At 42.8% G+C, this 19,444-nt stretch overlaps 1 protein-coding gene across 1 annotated transcript in view; it reads left to right on the top strand.

The window, feature by feature from the left end:
- LOC5577320 (mucin-17) overlaps window positions 1–19,444 on the top strand; it is a 55,201-nt gene that overhangs the window by 8,788 nt on the left and 26,969 nt on the right. The window contains exons 4-5 of the mRNA XM_021852668.1: window positions 262–2,167; window positions 2,230–2,433. Of these exons, the coding sequence (XP_021708360.1) occupies window positions 262–2,167; window positions 2,230–2,433 (2,110 nt within the window). The remainder of the gene's footprint in view (window positions 1–261; window positions 2,168–2,229; window positions 2,434–19,444) is intronic.

The following is a 19,444-nucleotide window of genomic DNA, read 5'->3' as shown; positions in this document are numbered from 1 at the left end:
TAAGATATTAAATTAGTAGGTTACGTGTACATTACATGTACATTACAAGAGAGAAGAATTCTGAAAACATTCAAAGACAATTTTCGGTATCATCATATTGATGATTACACCTTCAAAATGGCGTAACTCAAAAACGGATCAAAAGGTATAGAATAACTATGAAAATAAAGTGGCTTACTTAATACTTAAATAACGGTAAATGAAATCCTGAATTTTTGTGTGCGTCAGTTTTTGAGTTATGATTTCATCTGATTTCTACAGTTTCATCACCTGAAGTTGTCGAACCTTTAGCCGAGACTCCCACGAAATTGATTACTCCTTCTTCAGTATCATCACCTGAAGTAGTCGAGTCTTTAACCGAGACTCCCAAGAAATTGATGACTCCCGATGTGTCGAAGAACAATACTCCCTTTTATACACCAGAACCGGAGAAAGAAAATCAAACACCTGTAACTATTGGGAAAACTCCCCAAACTCCAAGGACTCCCGCTCTCGAAAATTCGGCGATGATGATCTTATCTTATACACCAGTCATTGGTCCTCGTGTTAAAACAAACCTACAAAAAACGCCATTATCGAAGAAGAAAGCAGACACACCACAGCTGCGATCAGGCTATTTGACGCCTAAAAATGACAATATATTAGTAAGCAATATCGCTGCCAAGAGTCAAAGTGTATCCAAGGTGGGCAACTCTATGTACCTTATTGATCTTACATCGCCAGCTACGGCCAACGACAGCAGTTTCGTCTACAGTCAGTCCGATGGATCTTTTTCGTCATCAGCTGGTCTGATCGATCTTACGACTCCCCCTTCGAAAAAGTTGAGAACCCCGTCATCTACGGTCGCAAAGTCTGCCCAGAAAGGTTTGTTACGGTCAGCGTTGAAAAACGCCAGCAAAACACCGCTCAGTGGGCTGCGCTCTCGTTTGGTGAAGGAAACTCCGAAAAGTGTCGCGAAAATCAGACTCGATGAGTCGATTATCAACACTCCAACGACGCCGGCTAAGGGCCAGAAGCGAAGCCGGCCAACAACTCCAGCAAGCACGACAACTAGCAAGCTTCACAGTCAAACGAGAACTCCAACGGTCGATTCTCTGTCCATATCAAGCAAACCAGAAACACCAAAAACCATCACAAATTGTCAGGATGAAACTTCCAAGGAGACACCGGTTATGACCACCGATGATCTGTTCGATACCTTAGTTGGCAGACCGTCTATTAAGAAAACATACACTCGCAAATCTGATTCCCCGAAGAAACATCCCTTGCCGTTGGTTTCTGTCGAAGGTTCGAGTGAATTACCGAAAACGGATGTCGATCTTTGGGTAGAATCGGTTGTAACTGAGGCCACTAGCCCCCCGGCTGAACCTCTGGAGTCGTTTATCAAGAAACCGAATCGCACTACCCAGGTCCGATCATCTCAATATTCTGATATAACACCCCATGAGTCATTCACAGACCCCCATAACGCAGTCCCAGTAGATCCACAGGAAGCGACAAATGAAAAAGATGTTTCGGTGCCCCTTAGCGACGATGAGCTCATCAATATGGATGACAAACCAAGCATCCCTCATGCGGCACGCAAGAGTCACACTCCTCTGGCAAGTAAGATCGCTCGTTCATTGGGCAACAAACGACAAACGATCGGAAACTTCTTCACCAACATGTTCGGGAAATTGACCGTCAGTCCCGTCACTCGAGTCAGCATTACCGACGAAAATCCCAGCGAAGCAGTGGAAGATCTGGATCATGACAACTCAGAACATGAATCTGATGGCTCCGAAGAAGTCTATCACGACAGTGAATCGGACCACCCACAGGAAATAGAAAAGCCGACCGAAGTTGCGATGAATCCTAGCCCAAAGCTACGCCAATCGCTGAGGGATACGAGAAAATTTATTGGGAATGCTTTGACATCGCTAAATACGTCCAAACTGACCATGGACAATACGGCTGAAATCGACGAAAGTCTTCTGTTGAGCGATACCTACGAGGAGAACGTCACCAATCAAACCGAAGCAGCGGATGAGCATTATGATCTTACCGATTTGAGCGCCATACCCGATGCTACCCAATCGAATATGTCCACTCCCGCAAAATCAACAAGGAAGACGTTTTCGCGTGACTTCAGAGCTGAAATATCTCCCATGGTTGGAAATGATAATCGGTAAGTCTCCTCAACATGTTTAGCTTAAAAGTATCCCTTAAACCTTGTAAATGTATCATTAGGTTCATCCGGCAAGTTTCAACGCCAGCTGGAAGGAGAAGCACCCGACAGCGACCCGATGTTGACATTAGCCCTCTAGCTGTTCCGATACGAGGTACGCCAGCTAAAAGTTCGCCGTCACGCGAAGCCAACTCCACGGAGACGGAACAAGAAACTTCAATGCACGTAAACGACGAAACACAGGGGTCGTTTACTCCCGTTGCCAGGTATGTAACATCATTCAATACTGGCAAAGCCAACATGGCTAGCCACGTCCCAACGGAATTGGGAAGCGTAAAGCTATGTATGGTATGGTCCAGGATCTTGGCGTTCTGGTCGTTTCTTGACTTATTTGAGCATAAAATCTATTCATTTAGGTACTTAAGATTGCAAAATCTCCCTAATGTATGTTTTAACTATACTACATTGCTATTAAAGTGTTTTATTTGCAAGCCAAACGAGAAAGTTGTACTTTTTAAAGGCTGTTGTAAGGTTCCGGATTTGAACAGTTATTGTAATGTTTTTTTTTTTCAGCTGTGAAACTTTTCAGAGCATTACTATTATTATTTATCTTTATTTGAGTGGCTTCTTGCCCTTGGCGAGTTCTCTACTTAAAAGAGAGCATTACTGACAAACAGACAACTCTAGGAGTTTATCTTATTTGATGATGATTCTCATGTCGATGGGTTTTATCAATTGGGTAACCAAAACAGTTGATGTCACTACACAGTGCAATAGTTACGATTTTGCATTCCTTTTTCCACATTGGTTCTCATTGTTTCAGACATCTTTTTTTTTAACGTATGGAAAATCTCTCCCCACGGATATACAATCTTGCCGCGATGGGAGGGCTTAACCCATTAGCACCAATATGGGGACCAAAGGTATATCCTGTCGTGATAGTATCACATTTTTAAGCTGCGCCCTGTTTTTTTTATGGCATGTTGATGTAATATTTTGCTTATAGAACTGTCTAACCCTAACATAGGATATGTTAGCGCGACAGTAGGTGTGAACAGCATCTGCGTTGTAGTATTAGCGTTAGGTTGTCTTCAATGAAATGTAGAGTTTGTCGAAGGAGTTTGTGTGTTCTCCGTATATCGATTTCTAACGCAATGTTGAACAAGTATAAAAGTCTTCAGTAGTCGCGCTGTTGTATTTTGTACAGGTGTATGTTTTTTACCAGGGGGAAATCTGCAAACAGACGCCTGAGAAGATAACTCAGGCACCACCGACGACCACTAAAACCCAAAACCAGTCCATGCACGTGAACGATCCTCACTGATTTGCTCAAGTGGTGTACAGAGTGCACAGACCAGGGTTGGTAACCATCGGTTTTGTCACTGACCGATGACGACTGTCTTCAATGACTGACAAGAAGACCACGACGAAACAAAGCCGCAAAAAGTCCACGAGTAATATTTTTCGTCACTCTTCCCGTCACCCCTCCGCACTGAATCAACATAAGCTTCTAATCGTCACCGAGCACACAATTGCAGACAAAGAGAATCTGAGCTACGAACTACTAGTCAACGAGGTGTCGTGTTAGCAATTGGGCAAGCATTTTTCAAGTAGCTGTGTTAGCTCTGCCGGTAGGCGCGTGCTACCAATAATCTAAAGGTTTTTTGTTCAACTCCGGAAGCGCGCTAATTTTTTTTTAATAGTTCCTTTTTGGTCGGCTTTTCATATGGCACCGATTATTTGTCTGCCTTTCTATTCAAGCTGAACATGTTCAACGAAAACACAGACATAGAGAAACGGCAAAAATTTTTCGTCGCGACGAGGTGCTTGGTAGCTGGTAGTTGGGCGTCGTTCTTTGCGCTGAGCTGAGGTAGTGACGAAAACTTTTTATTTTTCATCACCGTCACTGATGTTCTGTCGAATCCGGCGACTAATAACAACCCTGGCACAGACAATGGCCTTGGCCTCAGACTCATATATCCCCGGAACCACCTTACGGTATTTCTTCGGGGAGGGGCCAGTACATTTAGTACAACACATGTAGCAGAAGTAGCCTAGGAAAACTGTTTCTCCTAGCTCATTTAAAAAATGTTACAAGGGACCAGCCTCTGCAGGGCTAATTCTCTGCAGCCAACTCTTGGATAGCGCGCCAAGCAGAATGTGAATGACAGCCATAATTACTGCATTCCAGCACTCGGCATCTTCATACATTCTCTGGATTGTATTGTCGGGGGACGTGTCTTCTCCGCATGTAGCGAGCATGCGACCTCCCACAACAATGAAACGGGAGCAATCGAACACGACATTCTCCGCTGTTTCCTCAATACCAGCACAATTGCGGCACGCAGGAGATTCTGGGTGCCCGAAACTATGCAGGTACTGCCTATAGCAACTATTTCCTGACAAAAACTGCGTCAAATGGAAGTTGGGCCGCAAAATGGTGAGTCGACAATCAGGAAGGAGCGTCCAACACAGCTCTGGTCCTCACAAGTTCCTACCTCGCGCTTCCACGGGTCAAATGATGACAAAGACCGCCAGCTAAGGGTTGCGTACTTAGCTGGTAGTGCAGCCTGGGCACTGTTGTCCTTCTGACATCAGCTAGAGTGAGGAGGTGCGTTCTGAGCGTCTGTACACCAGGAGGTGCGGCTCAAATAGCGTCTGTTCTGGTATCCAGCGGCTGAGTACGAAACGCTGTATCACGTCAGCTACACCTAGGATGGCGGTCCCATCAACGTGGTGTAGGTGGCGCGACCCCGGTAGGATAGCGTGCCGAATTCATTGTCCACCACGAGGAATGGAGAAAGAAGAAGAAACGAACGTTATTTTCGGCAACCGACTTGGCAACGAAGTAAGGACTATGATTGGAGACTCGGTGCCTGGAGCGTCGGGACCTTGGGTGAGCCTGGACGAGTGAGCCTTTTGGCTCGTGAATTGCGAAGGGTTGGCGTGTGCGTGGCTGCTATTCAGGAAGTGCGTTGGCTAGGATCTGGAGAGCGTGAATTCGGAGCGGTGGACCCCGTCGCTAGCACCGCTTTCAAATACAGCATCTACCACAGCGATGGCGAAAGCTAATGGGGATTTTGACGGCGGCTTACCGCCTACTTGCATTTCTCCCTTTCAGGATCTCTACTCACAACAATAATTATTTAACACAAAACTAATATCAGATAATAATAACTATTTACACCCTGACAGAACTGCCTATCTCAAAAATAGGTAGAAGGGCGGGACGATGCGAGCCTACCCACTCTGTCATCGGTGTGCGTCGGGCGTGCTAACTGGTATAGCATAGCCTATGGGGCTCTGCCTGCACAAATCATGTTTTCTTTCTCTTTCACTTTTTGTGAATTTGCTAACAACAATGCCATTAAAGTAAATCCAATACAAGAATGCAGTGCAGAACCTCATAACGCCTTTTTCGGTAAACGTATTTCCCAGCGTGGGGTTTATAGGGATGTTTGTGTAAACAACGCAGATTGGCCATGGCTAGGGGGTGCGTTGATATTAGCAGGTTAGCAGATTAGCAGAAAAAATGCGTCAAATGGAAGTTCAATTCCCCATGGTTTCTTATACGCCTCCAATCACAAAAAGCAACATACTGTTAGCCATCTATACTTTGGTAGCGCAACTAGTCAGTGGATGAGAGATTTGATTTTTCACGCATTCATCACATGCCTCCGTGGGGAAAATGTTTTATTTTCTTGATAAAAAACGGTCAACAGTGAAACGGTTAAGTGGAAAAGGTAGAAATGTCCATGTTCTATGTTCTACATACGTTTGTTTTTTGTATTATTGCACTTATTTCATAAAAATTGAGATCCGGCTGGTAGGAGCACTAGTTTGAAGTTGGAAAACCAGGATAGGGAGCCGGATCCTATTCTTGGCACTATAGATTCACTTCGGCAGTTGGGTTTTTTGAAAGCTACTGAGCTCATATTTGGCCACAATATGCGTCGTATTGAAGTGTTTCTTATTGCAACATTTCAGACAATTCAGCTGAGAAAAAACCCCCATGCCAAAGTGAATCATGGAAGTGCCCATGTAGCTCTGCACCCTATGTGAGATTAGTTTCATTGGAACTTTTTTTTTTTTTTTTTTACTTATCTCGTTTATTTGGCAGGCTCGGGCGCCGTATGGCATAACAGAGCCGAAATCTTTTCTTTTTGTTTACATTATATACATTTTGAAATTTGTATTTATTTTAAAAACTATGTTAGTTTGGGAAAGTTTTAAGGTTAGGGAATACATTTGTACATCAGGAAAGGAAAGGATTTTTCGGGATATCTTAAGCTACTTAGACTACTATGCTGATGAAGCTTGAAGGGACAGGATGTCCAGATCTGTAACGAGTCTAAACAAAAACGGTTTATGGGAGACACGACGAGAAGAGGACAATTTGAAGGGGAAAAAGAAAGACAGGGAACGAACGACAATCAAACTCGGACATTGATACGCTTCAAAAACAGATAGATAAAATTCATATATTCTAAATCAAGGCCCGCCAACACTTCCCTGACAGGCTTCTGCTGTTTTCCTCGGATCCGGAGAGTTTCAGTCAGTTCAGATCTGATGCCACGATGTTCACTGCATCCCCACACAACATGCTCGATATCCTGGTAAGCCACGCCGCAAACACAGAGATTGCTTTCTGAGAGCCCAATACGGTGGGTATGCGCGCTTAACGAATAGTGATTGGACATAAGCCGACACATGACACGAATGAAATCACGGCTCATGCCCAACCCCTTAAACCATGGTTTTTTCGACACCTGTGGAAATATGGAATGCAGCCATCTACCCATTTCTCCGTCTCTCCATTTCTGTTGCCAGCTGATCAAGGTCTCCCGACGGGCCAATGCAAAAAATTCATCGAAGGCGATTTGACGCTCGTAAACATCGCCTTCTTTAGCGCCTACCTTAGCCAGAGAGTCCGCTTTCTCATTGCCCGGAATGGAGCAATGGGAAGGGACCCAAGCTAGGGTAATAGTGTAAGAGCGATTTGACAAAGCACTCAATGCTTGGCGTATTTTATTCGGGAAGTACGCTGAGTGCTTCACCGGCTTCATTGACCGCAGAGCCTCCAGAGAGCTTAGACTGTCGGAAAAAATGAAGAAGTGCTCGGGTGGGAGAGAACTGATATACTCTAAGGCGTAATGTATAGCTGCTAGCTCAGCAACATATACAGAACATGGCTTTTGAAGCATGAAGGAGGCGCTATGAAAAACGTTGTAAACACCGAAACCAGTGATATCATCCATTTTTGACCCATCAGTGAAGAACTGCCGGTTCTCGCTGACATGCCCGAATTTACTTGCAAACATGGGAGGGATAAACTTTGAACGAAAGTGATCTGGTATACCATGGATATCTTGCTTCATGGACAAATCAAATACTACAGAGGAACAGTCGAAGTCTAGGAAGTTATCACGATTGGTGTTAACCGAAGATGGGCTAACCTCCAGCGTCATGTACCAGTAGTACACACTCATGAAACGAGTTTGCGGGTTATGTTCAAGCAGCTTTTCGTAGTTGTCAATAACCAATGGATTGAGAACCTCACAACGGATGAGGAACCTGAGTGTTAACTCCGCGAAACGATCTGTCAGAGGCTGTACTCCTGCAAGTACCTCTAAACTCATTGTGTGAGTCGAGTTCATGCAACCTAGCGCGATGCGAAGACAACGGTACTGAATCCGCTGTATCTTCAGCATATGTGTTTTCGCCGCGGATTGAAAACAAAAGCTACCGTACTCCAAGACCGACAAGATGGTTGTTTGGTACAGCTTGATCAGATCTTCCGGATGGGCTCCCCACCATGTTCCGGTTATAGTTCGCATGAAGTTGATTCGTTTTTGGCATTTCTGTGTCAGATACGCAATGTGTTTTCCCCAGGTGCATTTGGCGTCGAACCAGACCCCAAGATATTTAGAAGATAAGCTATGAGTGATTGTTTTACCCATGAGTGTAAGCGGAAACTTGGCAGGTTTGTGTTTCTTTGAAAAGACAACCATCTCAGTTTTCTCCGCAGAGAATTCGATACCCAGCTTTAAGGCCCAAGTAGACAAATTGTCCAGAGTATCTTGTAAGGGTCCTTGTAGTTCGGCTGCTGTTGGTCCTGTGACAGAAACAACACAGTCGTCTGCAAGCTGTCTTAACGAGCAATTTTCCATGAGACAGTCATCAATGTCTCTCACATAAAAATTATAAAGAAGGGGACTCAGACATGAGCCCTGTGGTAGACCCATGTAGCTAATTCGTGAAACTGACAAGTTGCCATGAGTAAAACTCATATGCTTCTCGGACAACAAATTGTACAAAAAATTGTTCAAAATTGATGAAAGGCCACTTGCGTGGAGTTTGTCTGAAAGAACATCAACACAAACTGAGTCAAAAGCACCCTTAATATCCAAAAACACTGAACCCATCTGTTCCTTTTGGGCAAAGGCAAGTTGAATTTCTGAAGAAAGCAGCGCAAGACAGTCGTTCGTTCCTTTGGCTCTGCGAAAACCAAACTGCGTATCTGACAGCATGCCATTCGATTCAACCCATTGATCCAGTCGAAAGAGAATCATCTTCTCTAACAACTTGCGAATACACGACAACATCGCAATTGGCCGGTACGAATTATAGTTCGACGCGGGTTTCCCGGGTTTTTGGATGGCTATTACTCTCACCTGCCTCCAGTCATCCGGAACAATGTTACACTCCAGAAAGTGATTAAACAAGTTCAATAGGCGCCTCTTTGCGACGTCAGGTAGGCTCTTAAGCAAATTGAACTTGATTCGATCCATTCCTGGAGCGGAATTGTTACATGAAAGGAGAGCAAGTGAAAATTCAACCATCGAAAAAGGTCTATCCATGGCGTCCCTATCCACCGGAATATCTCGTCGCACGCGATCAACAGGAACGGAATCCGGACAAACTTTCTTAGCGAAATCGATAATCCACCGAGGAGAGCTCTCTCGATCTTCATTAACCGACGATATATTACGCATTCTTCTTCCGACGGTCCAAAGCGTTCTTAACGAGGTCTCACGCGATAATCCTTCCACAAAATGACGCCAATAACCGCTTTTCTTCGCTTTAACCAAGCTTTTAAACTTGCGTTCAAGGGAAGAATAGCGCTCATAGTTGTCAATTGAACCACGTTTCCGAAAGTCTTTAAACGCGGCGGATTTCTCGCGATAGAGTGCCTTACACTCTTCATCCCACCACGGATTGGGAGGCTTCTTGCGAACCGACGGACCAGGCACAGGACGGCGTTGGGCTTGAAGAGCGCTGTTGAGAATCAACTCGGATAAAAAGCGATACTCTTCCAACGGAGGAAGTACTTCTACCGCTTGCTCTCCATCAATGATCGTTTCCGCGTACTTTCCCCAGTCAATGTGTTTCGTGAGGTCGTAGGCGAGATCGATGGATGGAGACTGTTGTGTTCCATTGGAAATTGAAACTACGATCGGCAAGTGATCGCTACCATGGGGATCCTGGATTACCCTCCATGAACAATCCAGCGATAACGAGCTTGAACATATTGAGAGGTCTAAACGGCTATCCCTAGGACTTCCATCTTGAGCTGGAGGTGCCACTCGTGTAACTTCCCCAGTGTTGAGAATTGTCATATTGAAGTCGTCGCAGAGGTCATAAATCAACGTTGATCGGTGGTCGTCATACAGTTCTCCCCAGCCTGTTCCGTGGGAGTTGAAATCCCCAATGAACAACCGTGGTTCAGGCATAACTGAGCAGATGTGAGAGAGATCTCTGCGAGATATCGCCGATCTCGGAGGAAGATATATGGAGGCGACACTAAGGCTTTTGCCTCGGATAGTCACCTGACATGCAACGACTTCAATGCCTGACATCGGCGGCAGATCGACTCTGTAGAACGAGTGATGCTTTTTGATCCCCAAAAGTACTCCTCCATATGAGTCGGATCGATCCAGGCGAATAATATTAAAATCATGGAAAGGAAGGGTCACATCAGGTGTTAGCCATGTTTCTGATAACGCAAAAACATCGCACTGTAAATTACTAACTAAAAATTTAAAACTATCTAATTTAGGCATAATACTACGACAGTTCCAGTGCAGAACAGAAATCATATCTTCGACCTCTGTGGATAATTTATCCATCAAAAGATATGATCGTTGCAAGGAGGGGCATTCTAGAAGCCAGTTGCTTCAAAAGAGGAGTCACACATGGAAGCAATCCTTTGACAATGTTCTTCACTGGGTCAGAAGCATTGAAGAAATTAAGGATGATATCCACAATGCCAGAAAGCGTAAACATTGGAACGCCCTGAGGTTGCCCTAGGGGCTCCGAATGCGAACTTTCTTTTGGCTGAGCAGTCTGAAATTTTGGGTTATTTGGGATTTTAGATCTTCCCGGTAGTGGCGGAAAGTCTCTTTCCTCTTGGAGTTTGAATCCAGGAGGTGAAAGCTTTGAGACTTTCGCGACAGGCTTAGTATTTTTCATGGCTGGTGGGTCATCACTGCTAGGCAGATTCCGAGGCTTTTTGGTGGGTCTCTGGAGTCTCACACGCTTCCTCGATGAACCCTTGAAAACGAAGGAAATTCCTTCACCAACCTCAGAGTCGGAGCCCTGATCATCAAGAGACAGAGAAGAGTAGATATTTTGTGATTCAGCAGACGGAGCAGCCTTTTTCAACATCTCGGCAAAACTACGCCGAGAGCGCTGCTCTAATGATCGTCGCTGATGTTGCTGCCGGCGTACGTACGTCGGGCAGTTTTCGAGGGCATGTGGTGGACTTTCGTTGCAATAAACGCATTTTGGCGGTATACTACATGCACCATCCACATGTCTCTCCCCGCAAGAAGCACAGCGAGGTTTATTGCAGCAATACTGGGCAGTATGGCCCAGCTGCTTGCAATTTGTGCAATTCATTACCTTCGGTACGTACAGCCGCACAGGTAAACGAAGTTTGCCGATTACAAGAAAATTCGGCAAAGCAGATCCGGAAAAGGTCACACAGAAGGATTCAGAATGTGAATAGATCTTCTTTTCTCCCACCAGGGATACGGAATGCAATTGCTTGCAATCCAGTATGGGGACAGATGGGAGAGAAGGGTTTTTGAAGCGACCACAACCCTGCATCAATTCTTCGCAGGTCATACTGCCTTCGGTGACCACTCCCGCAATCTCAACCCGATGGCTTGGTAGATAAGTTTGGTACTCACGAGTAAAGAGCTCACAGGCCACAATCTCATTGGCCTGTTTACGGTCACTGACGGTGACGCGCAGCTTACCAGAACCCACTGTGTCAATTGCGACAACGGAAGAGAATCGCTTAGTCAGATCCTTACTGATCTGAATAGTATTCAACCGTTTGCCTTTGGATCGAAAGAAAACAACAAAAGGCCCACCAGAGTCGGGCGGGTAGGCCTTAAGGCGGGGGGACGTAGGAGATGATAGAATATTGGTGTCCATTTGAGACACATCAGATTGAGGGGACACACATGGATTGGGCATAGAGGTGTTTGTGTTTTGTTGGTTCAACACATTCGAAGACTCAGTGAGGGGATACGACGTTCCCCCGCCATCATCATCTACACCCATTGCGGTAGCTTAACACCGCAAAGGGCGCACGAATAACTCAAACTAACACTATTCACAGAAATGGAAATTGAATCAAACTGAAAAAAAAACACACACACACATACAAAGGGGAAAGGGAAGAGGGAAAACTTTCACACGCAGTAAAAACTAATCAAAAAAGACGTGAAGAGGAGAAGAACAACGAGAGGTACTTATCTTTTACTCTATCCACGCTGGCGTCGTCGATGCTGTAACCGATGGGCGTCTACGCTTGGGGAGAGGTAGCAAATGGCGGACGACCGTTCGCTGGCGCGTCTCCGCTGTCGCACACTACAGAGGATGATCACTGCGTTGCACTCAGGTAGCACACGGGACGAGGTACGGGCTGCCATCGACGGTACACGTGATCCGAAAAGAACAGGCCGCTCGCTGGTACTTGTGGATGTGTGGTCTCTCGCTCTCTCTGCTCTTACGCTATACACACACTATAGCCGATGATCACACTGCACTGCACACAGGTAGCACACGGGACGGGGTGCGGGCTGCTTTCGATGATGCACGTGATCGGAAAAATCCACGCGTTGGCGAAAACGTTCAACAGTTTTGCGCAAAACTCAATTTAACGGCAACACAATGGCTTCGCCGAAAGTGTTCCGCTTCCAAGCCGAACTAAGGCTCTTCACTCCAATAAACACACTTGGCACTAAGCCTCGAACAACCAAATATTCGGGAAAAACGGGTGTGAACCCGGACACACGAGAACTATCGACTGTCTCGCACGGTAGCTCAACAAGGAATGACATTGGAACTTTCGCCTGAGCGATTTTTGCGCTTGAATAAAACACGTTTCGGGACATTCTGCGCTGCCTCTAAAAATACCATTGGGTAGATAAATGAATTCTCTACCATTGGATCTCAATCAATTTCATACATTACTTCACTTAAGCGGTGAAAATAAATATTTTGTTCCGAATGTTTTCAAACCATGAATGGGTTTGACATTGCTTTCGGAAACCATAATCATGACGACAGCAGCTCACCCCAGCGCAACGTATTTTGACAGCTACTAAAGGTACGCTGCATTTTTGTCTATCTTACACGAAAATACTCACACAGGTAAAATAGTTATGAAAATCCGTCAGATTTGTACTGAAATCGGAATATAAATTCAATTTTTTCAATTGGCTTGTTTAAGGGTATCCAGTTTTTTTACATATCATGATTCTACGTCAAAAATGGAGCCAGAATCCAAAATTTCATGATTATCCGTGCCCTGGAACTATTTTTAAAATACATTTAAAGTTAGTATGGAAATCGCTTTTGAATCATTGCTCGGCAAATGTTACTACGGGACGAGCTGTTATTATGTAAATTGAAATGTCATTGAGTCTACAGATTTATATCTTCATTTATCATTTTTAACGTCAAAATTATGATATTGAAGCGCTATCAAATTGTATTATACTTAGACAAATGTACTCACAAATGGTCATGTTCCGACATGCAGGAGCAAATTATATTCGAAGAAACCCTAAAACAGAACTATGTGAACCGGTTACTTTCCATAGAGTTCCAACGCTCAACGTGCAGAGAAACCGATGACTAACATTTTTGGGCTAAAACGTGAAAACAAATACCACGAATCTTTTTGTCTGTTCCAAGCACTTCCGAGAATCAAATAGCAGACCATAGCGAAGAAAATAAAGAAAATCCCGATGTAAGTTTTGAACAACTATCGAAAGTTAAATTATACTGAACAATAATAAACAACAAGAAAATGCACTTTGTATTATTTATTTTATTATACCTATCTATAATATCGGAAGGGTCGATCGAAATCGAATCTTCCAAAAACACTGTTGTAATACTTGAAACTTTTCAGTATACTTAGCTCAAAACCGACCTAAATGCCACTCTCACCCCTTTGTATTTGGGCCCCTCATATGACCAAGACTTTCGGTCAAATCACCCAAATTATATCAGATTCAATTCCTGCATTCAGTACAATAAGGCCTTTCTATGTACATATAGCAAATATATACTTGTATATAAAATATAGAAAAAAAAACAACTTGCACGGCTAGTTATTTCTGAGGGAGGTAATGGGTTGTGATGAGAAACATGAAAAATACTCCTTATATATAGAACAAATGCATCAAATGACCTCCTAATGGGATACGTAACAAATTATTCTGCTAAGCTATCGATATTTTGTTATCCTAAATAGCTTAATTTACTTAAATTGCATTAAAATATAACAAATTCCATACAAATCCGGTAAAAGTTCATAACTATCTACTAATACTAATGCACAGTCGTGAATAGCATACCTTCTATAGCTGTCAATATACTTAGACCCCAGCGGACGAATTGTCGTATTGGGAGCGAATACCAATCTGACACATTTGGTATTGGCCGATGGGTCCATCTACCTTTGGTGAAGTTGTCCCCAGGGCTGGAAAGCGTCAATGTAAATAGAGAGTGCCGTGCGACTTTTACATAGATTGCTTCCTCACTGTCATCGGACGGCGTGACAATGACAGAGAATAAATTATTTGAAATTCTCTCTCATTTCTCCGTCGCTACGGCCCGCGACAGAATCGTAAACTTGATAATTTTTAGTTAATTATCTGATATGATTGTTATTTATATTGCTAGAATCATGGAACAATATTCACTTAACGTATCAACCTCATTAACTTCTCGAAATTCATTAAAATGAGATAGAAATTTAAATAGCAAAACAACATTAAAGTTGCTCTCATGAGAGCCCCGTCATTGCGACGTGACGAAGTGAGCGCATGAAATATAGTTTCGTGTTGTGATGGTGAGAAGGCTTGTTTCGTCAGTGTCGCAGGTCGGTCATGATTCATAACAGCCCTGGTTATCCCATTCCTGCTGCCAACCTCTAAGCGTTATCTCTTTACACGCGTTTTGGACTCCTCTGGTACCTCTTTGGTTGAAGCGTTGAACATCTTCCTTACACTCAAAATAATCCAAACGTCATTGTTACGTGAAAACATACGTGTTTTTTTTCCATCGCACTTTCCACGTAGCTCCTACGTGAATCATAGGTACCGTCATCCGGGGTAACATTGATCATTTTTTAAAAATATTTCTTAAATATTTCGTTTGAAAATGCAAATGCTGCCAATTTTATATTTTTAAAACAAGTACTGCCACCCATAGCTCGTGAATGTATACTGTATTTTGTTTTTTGAAAGATTTAAGCATGTTTAAAAAAATGTTTTGAGCGACTTTTTGATTTAGCTGATATGGGGTAACATTGATCACCTATGTAAATAACGTTCGGAAATATCTAAAACGTCGTTACTTACTTAAATCATGGCCCCTGAAGCCGAATACGAAGGCCGAACGCTTACAAGTAATTTACTTTTTGAGTTATTTTAAAATTAAAAACACCTCGAACCACTGAATACGCCTAAATGTAGGCAATTGGTTAAGGGAATTCTACATTTTTAACAGTAATTCGTTAATGTTGCCTAATTGAGCATACTTATGAAAGTTTTGACAACTGAATCGTTTTTGGCGATGCCATTTTTAGTGAGAACCGCATTTTTCTTGTTCATATCGTTTGCAGAACTTATGTGAGACATGAATCTTCGGTAGTGTCATCCTTAACCATTGAAATCATTGTTTCGAAAAGTTGCCAAATTTACGCATAAGGTAAACGCTATTTTTGCGAAAATATTCACTTTAATTAGCTCATGAATATAAGAAAGCGAAGCATCATTCATGATATGGAAATGTTTTACCAATAAATGATTATACGAACTTTTTACGAGATGAGTAATTCCGATCAATGTTACCCCGCTGATCAATGATACCCCGGATTACGGTAACCCAGAATGAACACATGAACTTTTGAACTTCGTCCATTCCACCGGCGCTACACGTAAGAGCTACGTGGATTTTCCGGCAGCCTTTACGAAGCGTTTCAATTGCATCTAGATGGTTTTGCATTAAATTTAACTGTAATAAAGACCAACCTTATTTCTAATAGGTTTTGGAAGAAAACTAATTCCCAATTGGAAAATATAAATAAACTTAAAAGATTGTGATATTATATTCAATAGGAGCATTTTGAGTCTGGTTTCCCAATTTTTGTGAGTTTGGTCTGTCTTGTTGTAGCCTTCGCGTGCTATAATAAGCCATTTTACGAGACGTTTCGGAACAGCTGATCGCCGAAACGGCGTCAATTGACAGGAGACCTGGGATTAAATCCAGCGTGATTTTTAACAACGCCTCATCTTACCAAATGGGGACATGGAGAAAATGACAAAAAAGAGATCCTAAAATGTTCGTTACTGCAACATTACACCTAGTTGTTGTATCAGCTACCTCTTTGTTACCCAAATTGCACATAAAAAGGCACTTTTGTGATTAGAAATATTTTAATAATTTTTCTCCATTTAAGTTTTCGCCTGTATGAAAAGCTACGCTAGAAATGCGCACAGTCATCAACCATCATCGTCGCGAAAACTGACGACGATGATTGAATTCTCCCAGGTCTCCTGTCATTTGACCAGCTTCGTAAAATGGCTCATTGATAGAGGTTATAAATCGTGTATAAAATATGAAGTAGGGTCGATGTACCAATAGCCGCATAGCTAAGAACAAATATTCGTATAAAATCGAAAAATAACGCTAGCGTCATTATTTTTACATCATCTGAAAACTTTTTATCTTGATTTTGTGGGAAAAATATGAAAACTGCGAAAACTCATATGTTTGCATTTATTATCGCTTGTGCCACTATAGGAATACATGTGCCTATAGTAGCACTTGTAACCGGCCAAAACTTTACTTTTTCGGACTTCTTTTGAAACGCGGATATTAAAAGTTTTCCGATGTTTATTCGTTCGTGGCTTTTTACAAACTGATGCGGTTTTCCTCTATCGTGTGTTCTCGAACTCTCACTCGTCTCAATCAATTCCCCACTCATACATATGCTTCTTTAGTACAGTACCTCACGCACTCATACACTCATACAAACACATAGTGTCATTCAGGATATACACTGAAAAAATATACCAGGACAGTGTGGCCAATCTACATATCACTACAACTCGGCCATTCTGACAACTGATCGACTCGATCAGCAATGTACGTATTTATGTGTTAGTAAAGGATGACCAAACACCCGTGGCCGACTCGGGGTTAGTAGGCTACAATATGAGGGAAAGGAATAAATGGATGGGTCACATACAGACACAACAGTAAATAGGGCAAGTGTAACATCCGTCAGTATTCTTGCAACTTAGTCTTCCAAATAATCGTAGGAGTCTCGCCAATCGGCCCAACGTTTTAATCGGCATGCCTCGACAATGCCATCATATGGTATTTGGGAAATCTGTGCATTCTCTATGTCCCTGATAACATATCGATCGTTCGGAAGAACTTTGTGAATTCGGTAAGGTCCCTTATATTTAGGTACAAATTTTTTATTTGTTCCGATAGTAGTATCAACATTCCGAATCACAACAAATTCGCCCACAGAATAATTAAGAGCTGGTTTATGTTTCTTCTGGAACATATTCAAATTCTTTTCCTGTGACTCTTGAATATGTGTCGCTGCTAACTCTCGCAATTTATCCACATCTCTACAAACATTATCATCTTGTTTATCTTCTAGAAACTCAGTGAGCCTATCAACCTCTCGACCTCGCTGATTGACCCCAAAAAGAAGCATACTAGGAGTTTGGCGTGTAGTCGAATGTACGGAATTATTCAAAGCATACTCAACTTTCACTAACATCTTCGACCAATCAGAATGCTGGATTGGTTCAGACACTTTACCGAGCATAGACTTGATAATTCTATTCACCCTTTCCACTTGTCCATTCGCCTGAGCTGACGCAGTACCTACTTTGACATGCTCGATATTGTGATCCAGCAGAAAAGAACCGAACTCAAGAGAAGTAAAGCAAGTTCCTCTGTCGCTGATCACACGCCTTGGTCTACTATAGTGCTCGAAATACTTTTCGAGACATGCACAGACCTCTTTGGTACTGGTGGAGTTGACAGCATACAGCTTGACGTGTTTGGTAAACGCATCCACAACTGCAAGTATGTATTTCCTCTTTGAAATAATAGACGGCAGCGGTCCAAAATGATCTATGTGGATAGTGTCAAACGGTAACGGTTTTTTCGGAATATTGTGTAACGTTTTTTGGTTACTTGTTGATGGAATAGAATACATTATGCATCGAATACAGTTTTGAATAAACTTTTCAACCTTATCCTGCATTTTAGGAAACCAATACTGCATTTTTATCTGCTCAACACATTTGGTAACGCCCATGTGACCAATCTTCTCATGAGCAGATCGAATAACATTAATTTCCATCTCTTTAGGAACGTACAGAAGAAGTTTATCATCACCTGCGGATCGATATACTAAACCATCCTCTAAGACGTAACCATTTACTGGCCCGTTTTCCAATTTCTCCCTAAGCGTAGAAATATCACTATCTCGATTTTGCGTTATTTGTAGCTGGAACGCTATGTCTTCTGGATCAATGGCGGAAACAATTTGCGCGGAATCTTCAATTGTTTTAACGGAAACGGAAGGGAGGCGGCTTAATGCATCGACATGACTCATCAACTTTCCACTTCGGTGATGAATGGTGTAATGGTAGTTTTCCAACTCCAAAACCCAACGAGCTATTCTTCGATTCATGTTGGCCTGGTTCAAAGTCATTGCTACAGAACTACAATCCGTCACAATTCGAAACTGGATACCTTCCAGATAAATTCGAAATTTACGGAGCGAGTAAATAATGGCCAATGTTTCCAATTCGAAACTGTGGTAACGTGACTCGGCTGGACTAGTGCGCTGTGAAAAATATGCCACAGGATGGAATTTTCCATCATCTTGTTTCTGTAGCAGTATTCCTCCAAACCCATCAGCGCTGGCATCACAATGCAACTCGGTTTCTCGATCAGGACTATACAACGCCAGTACAGGAGCGGCTACCAAACTATTTCGCAACGTATTAAAAGCTTCGACACATTTATCGTCAAACTCAAATTTCATATCAGGCCTTGTCAATGCTCTCAACGGCTTAGAAATGGTCGAAAAGAAAGGGACGAACCTACGAAAATATGAAAACAATCCAAGAGCTTTTGATAACTGTTTCGCATCATTCGGGAGCGGCAAAGAGTTGATAGCCTGCAAATGAGACCCATTTGGACGAATGCCTTTTTTACTGACAGTGAATCCCAGCAAATCAATCTCAGTATAACCGAACAAACACTTCTTAAACTTCACCTCTAAACGAAATTCAGCAAGCTGTCTCAGAACACGCTGCAACAAATCGAGATGTTCTTCAATCGTGTGACTAGCTAATGTTACGTCATCCAGGTATACTACCAAGGATCCCTCTTTGATGAATGGTTCCAACACACGATTGATAAAGCGCTGAAAGACCGCAGGGGCATTTCTTAAGCCAAACGGCATTTTCAAATATTCGTACTGACCACCCGGAGTAACAAATGAAGTGTACGGAATGGAATCAGTTGCCATGTTGACCTGATGAAATCCGTTCTTCAGATCCAATACGGTAAAATATTTTTTACCCTCGAGACGCTCCAAACAATCATCAATCAATGGGATTGGATAACTATCACGTACTGTAACTTTATTCAAGGCTCGATAGTCAACACACAACCGTTTTTCACCTGACTTTTTTGGTCGCAGAA

Source organism: Aedes aegypti, chromosome 3, assembly GCF_002204515.2.
Source record: "Aedes aegypti strain LVP_AGWG chromosome 3, AaegL5.0 Primary Assembly, whole genome shotgun sequence".
NCBI classification, from domain to species: Eukaryota; Metazoa; Arthropoda; class Insecta; order Diptera; family Culicidae; genus Aedes; species Aedes aegypti.
Note: the sequence above shows the minus strand (reverse complement) of the source record. Positions and strands in the feature narration are given on the sequence as shown.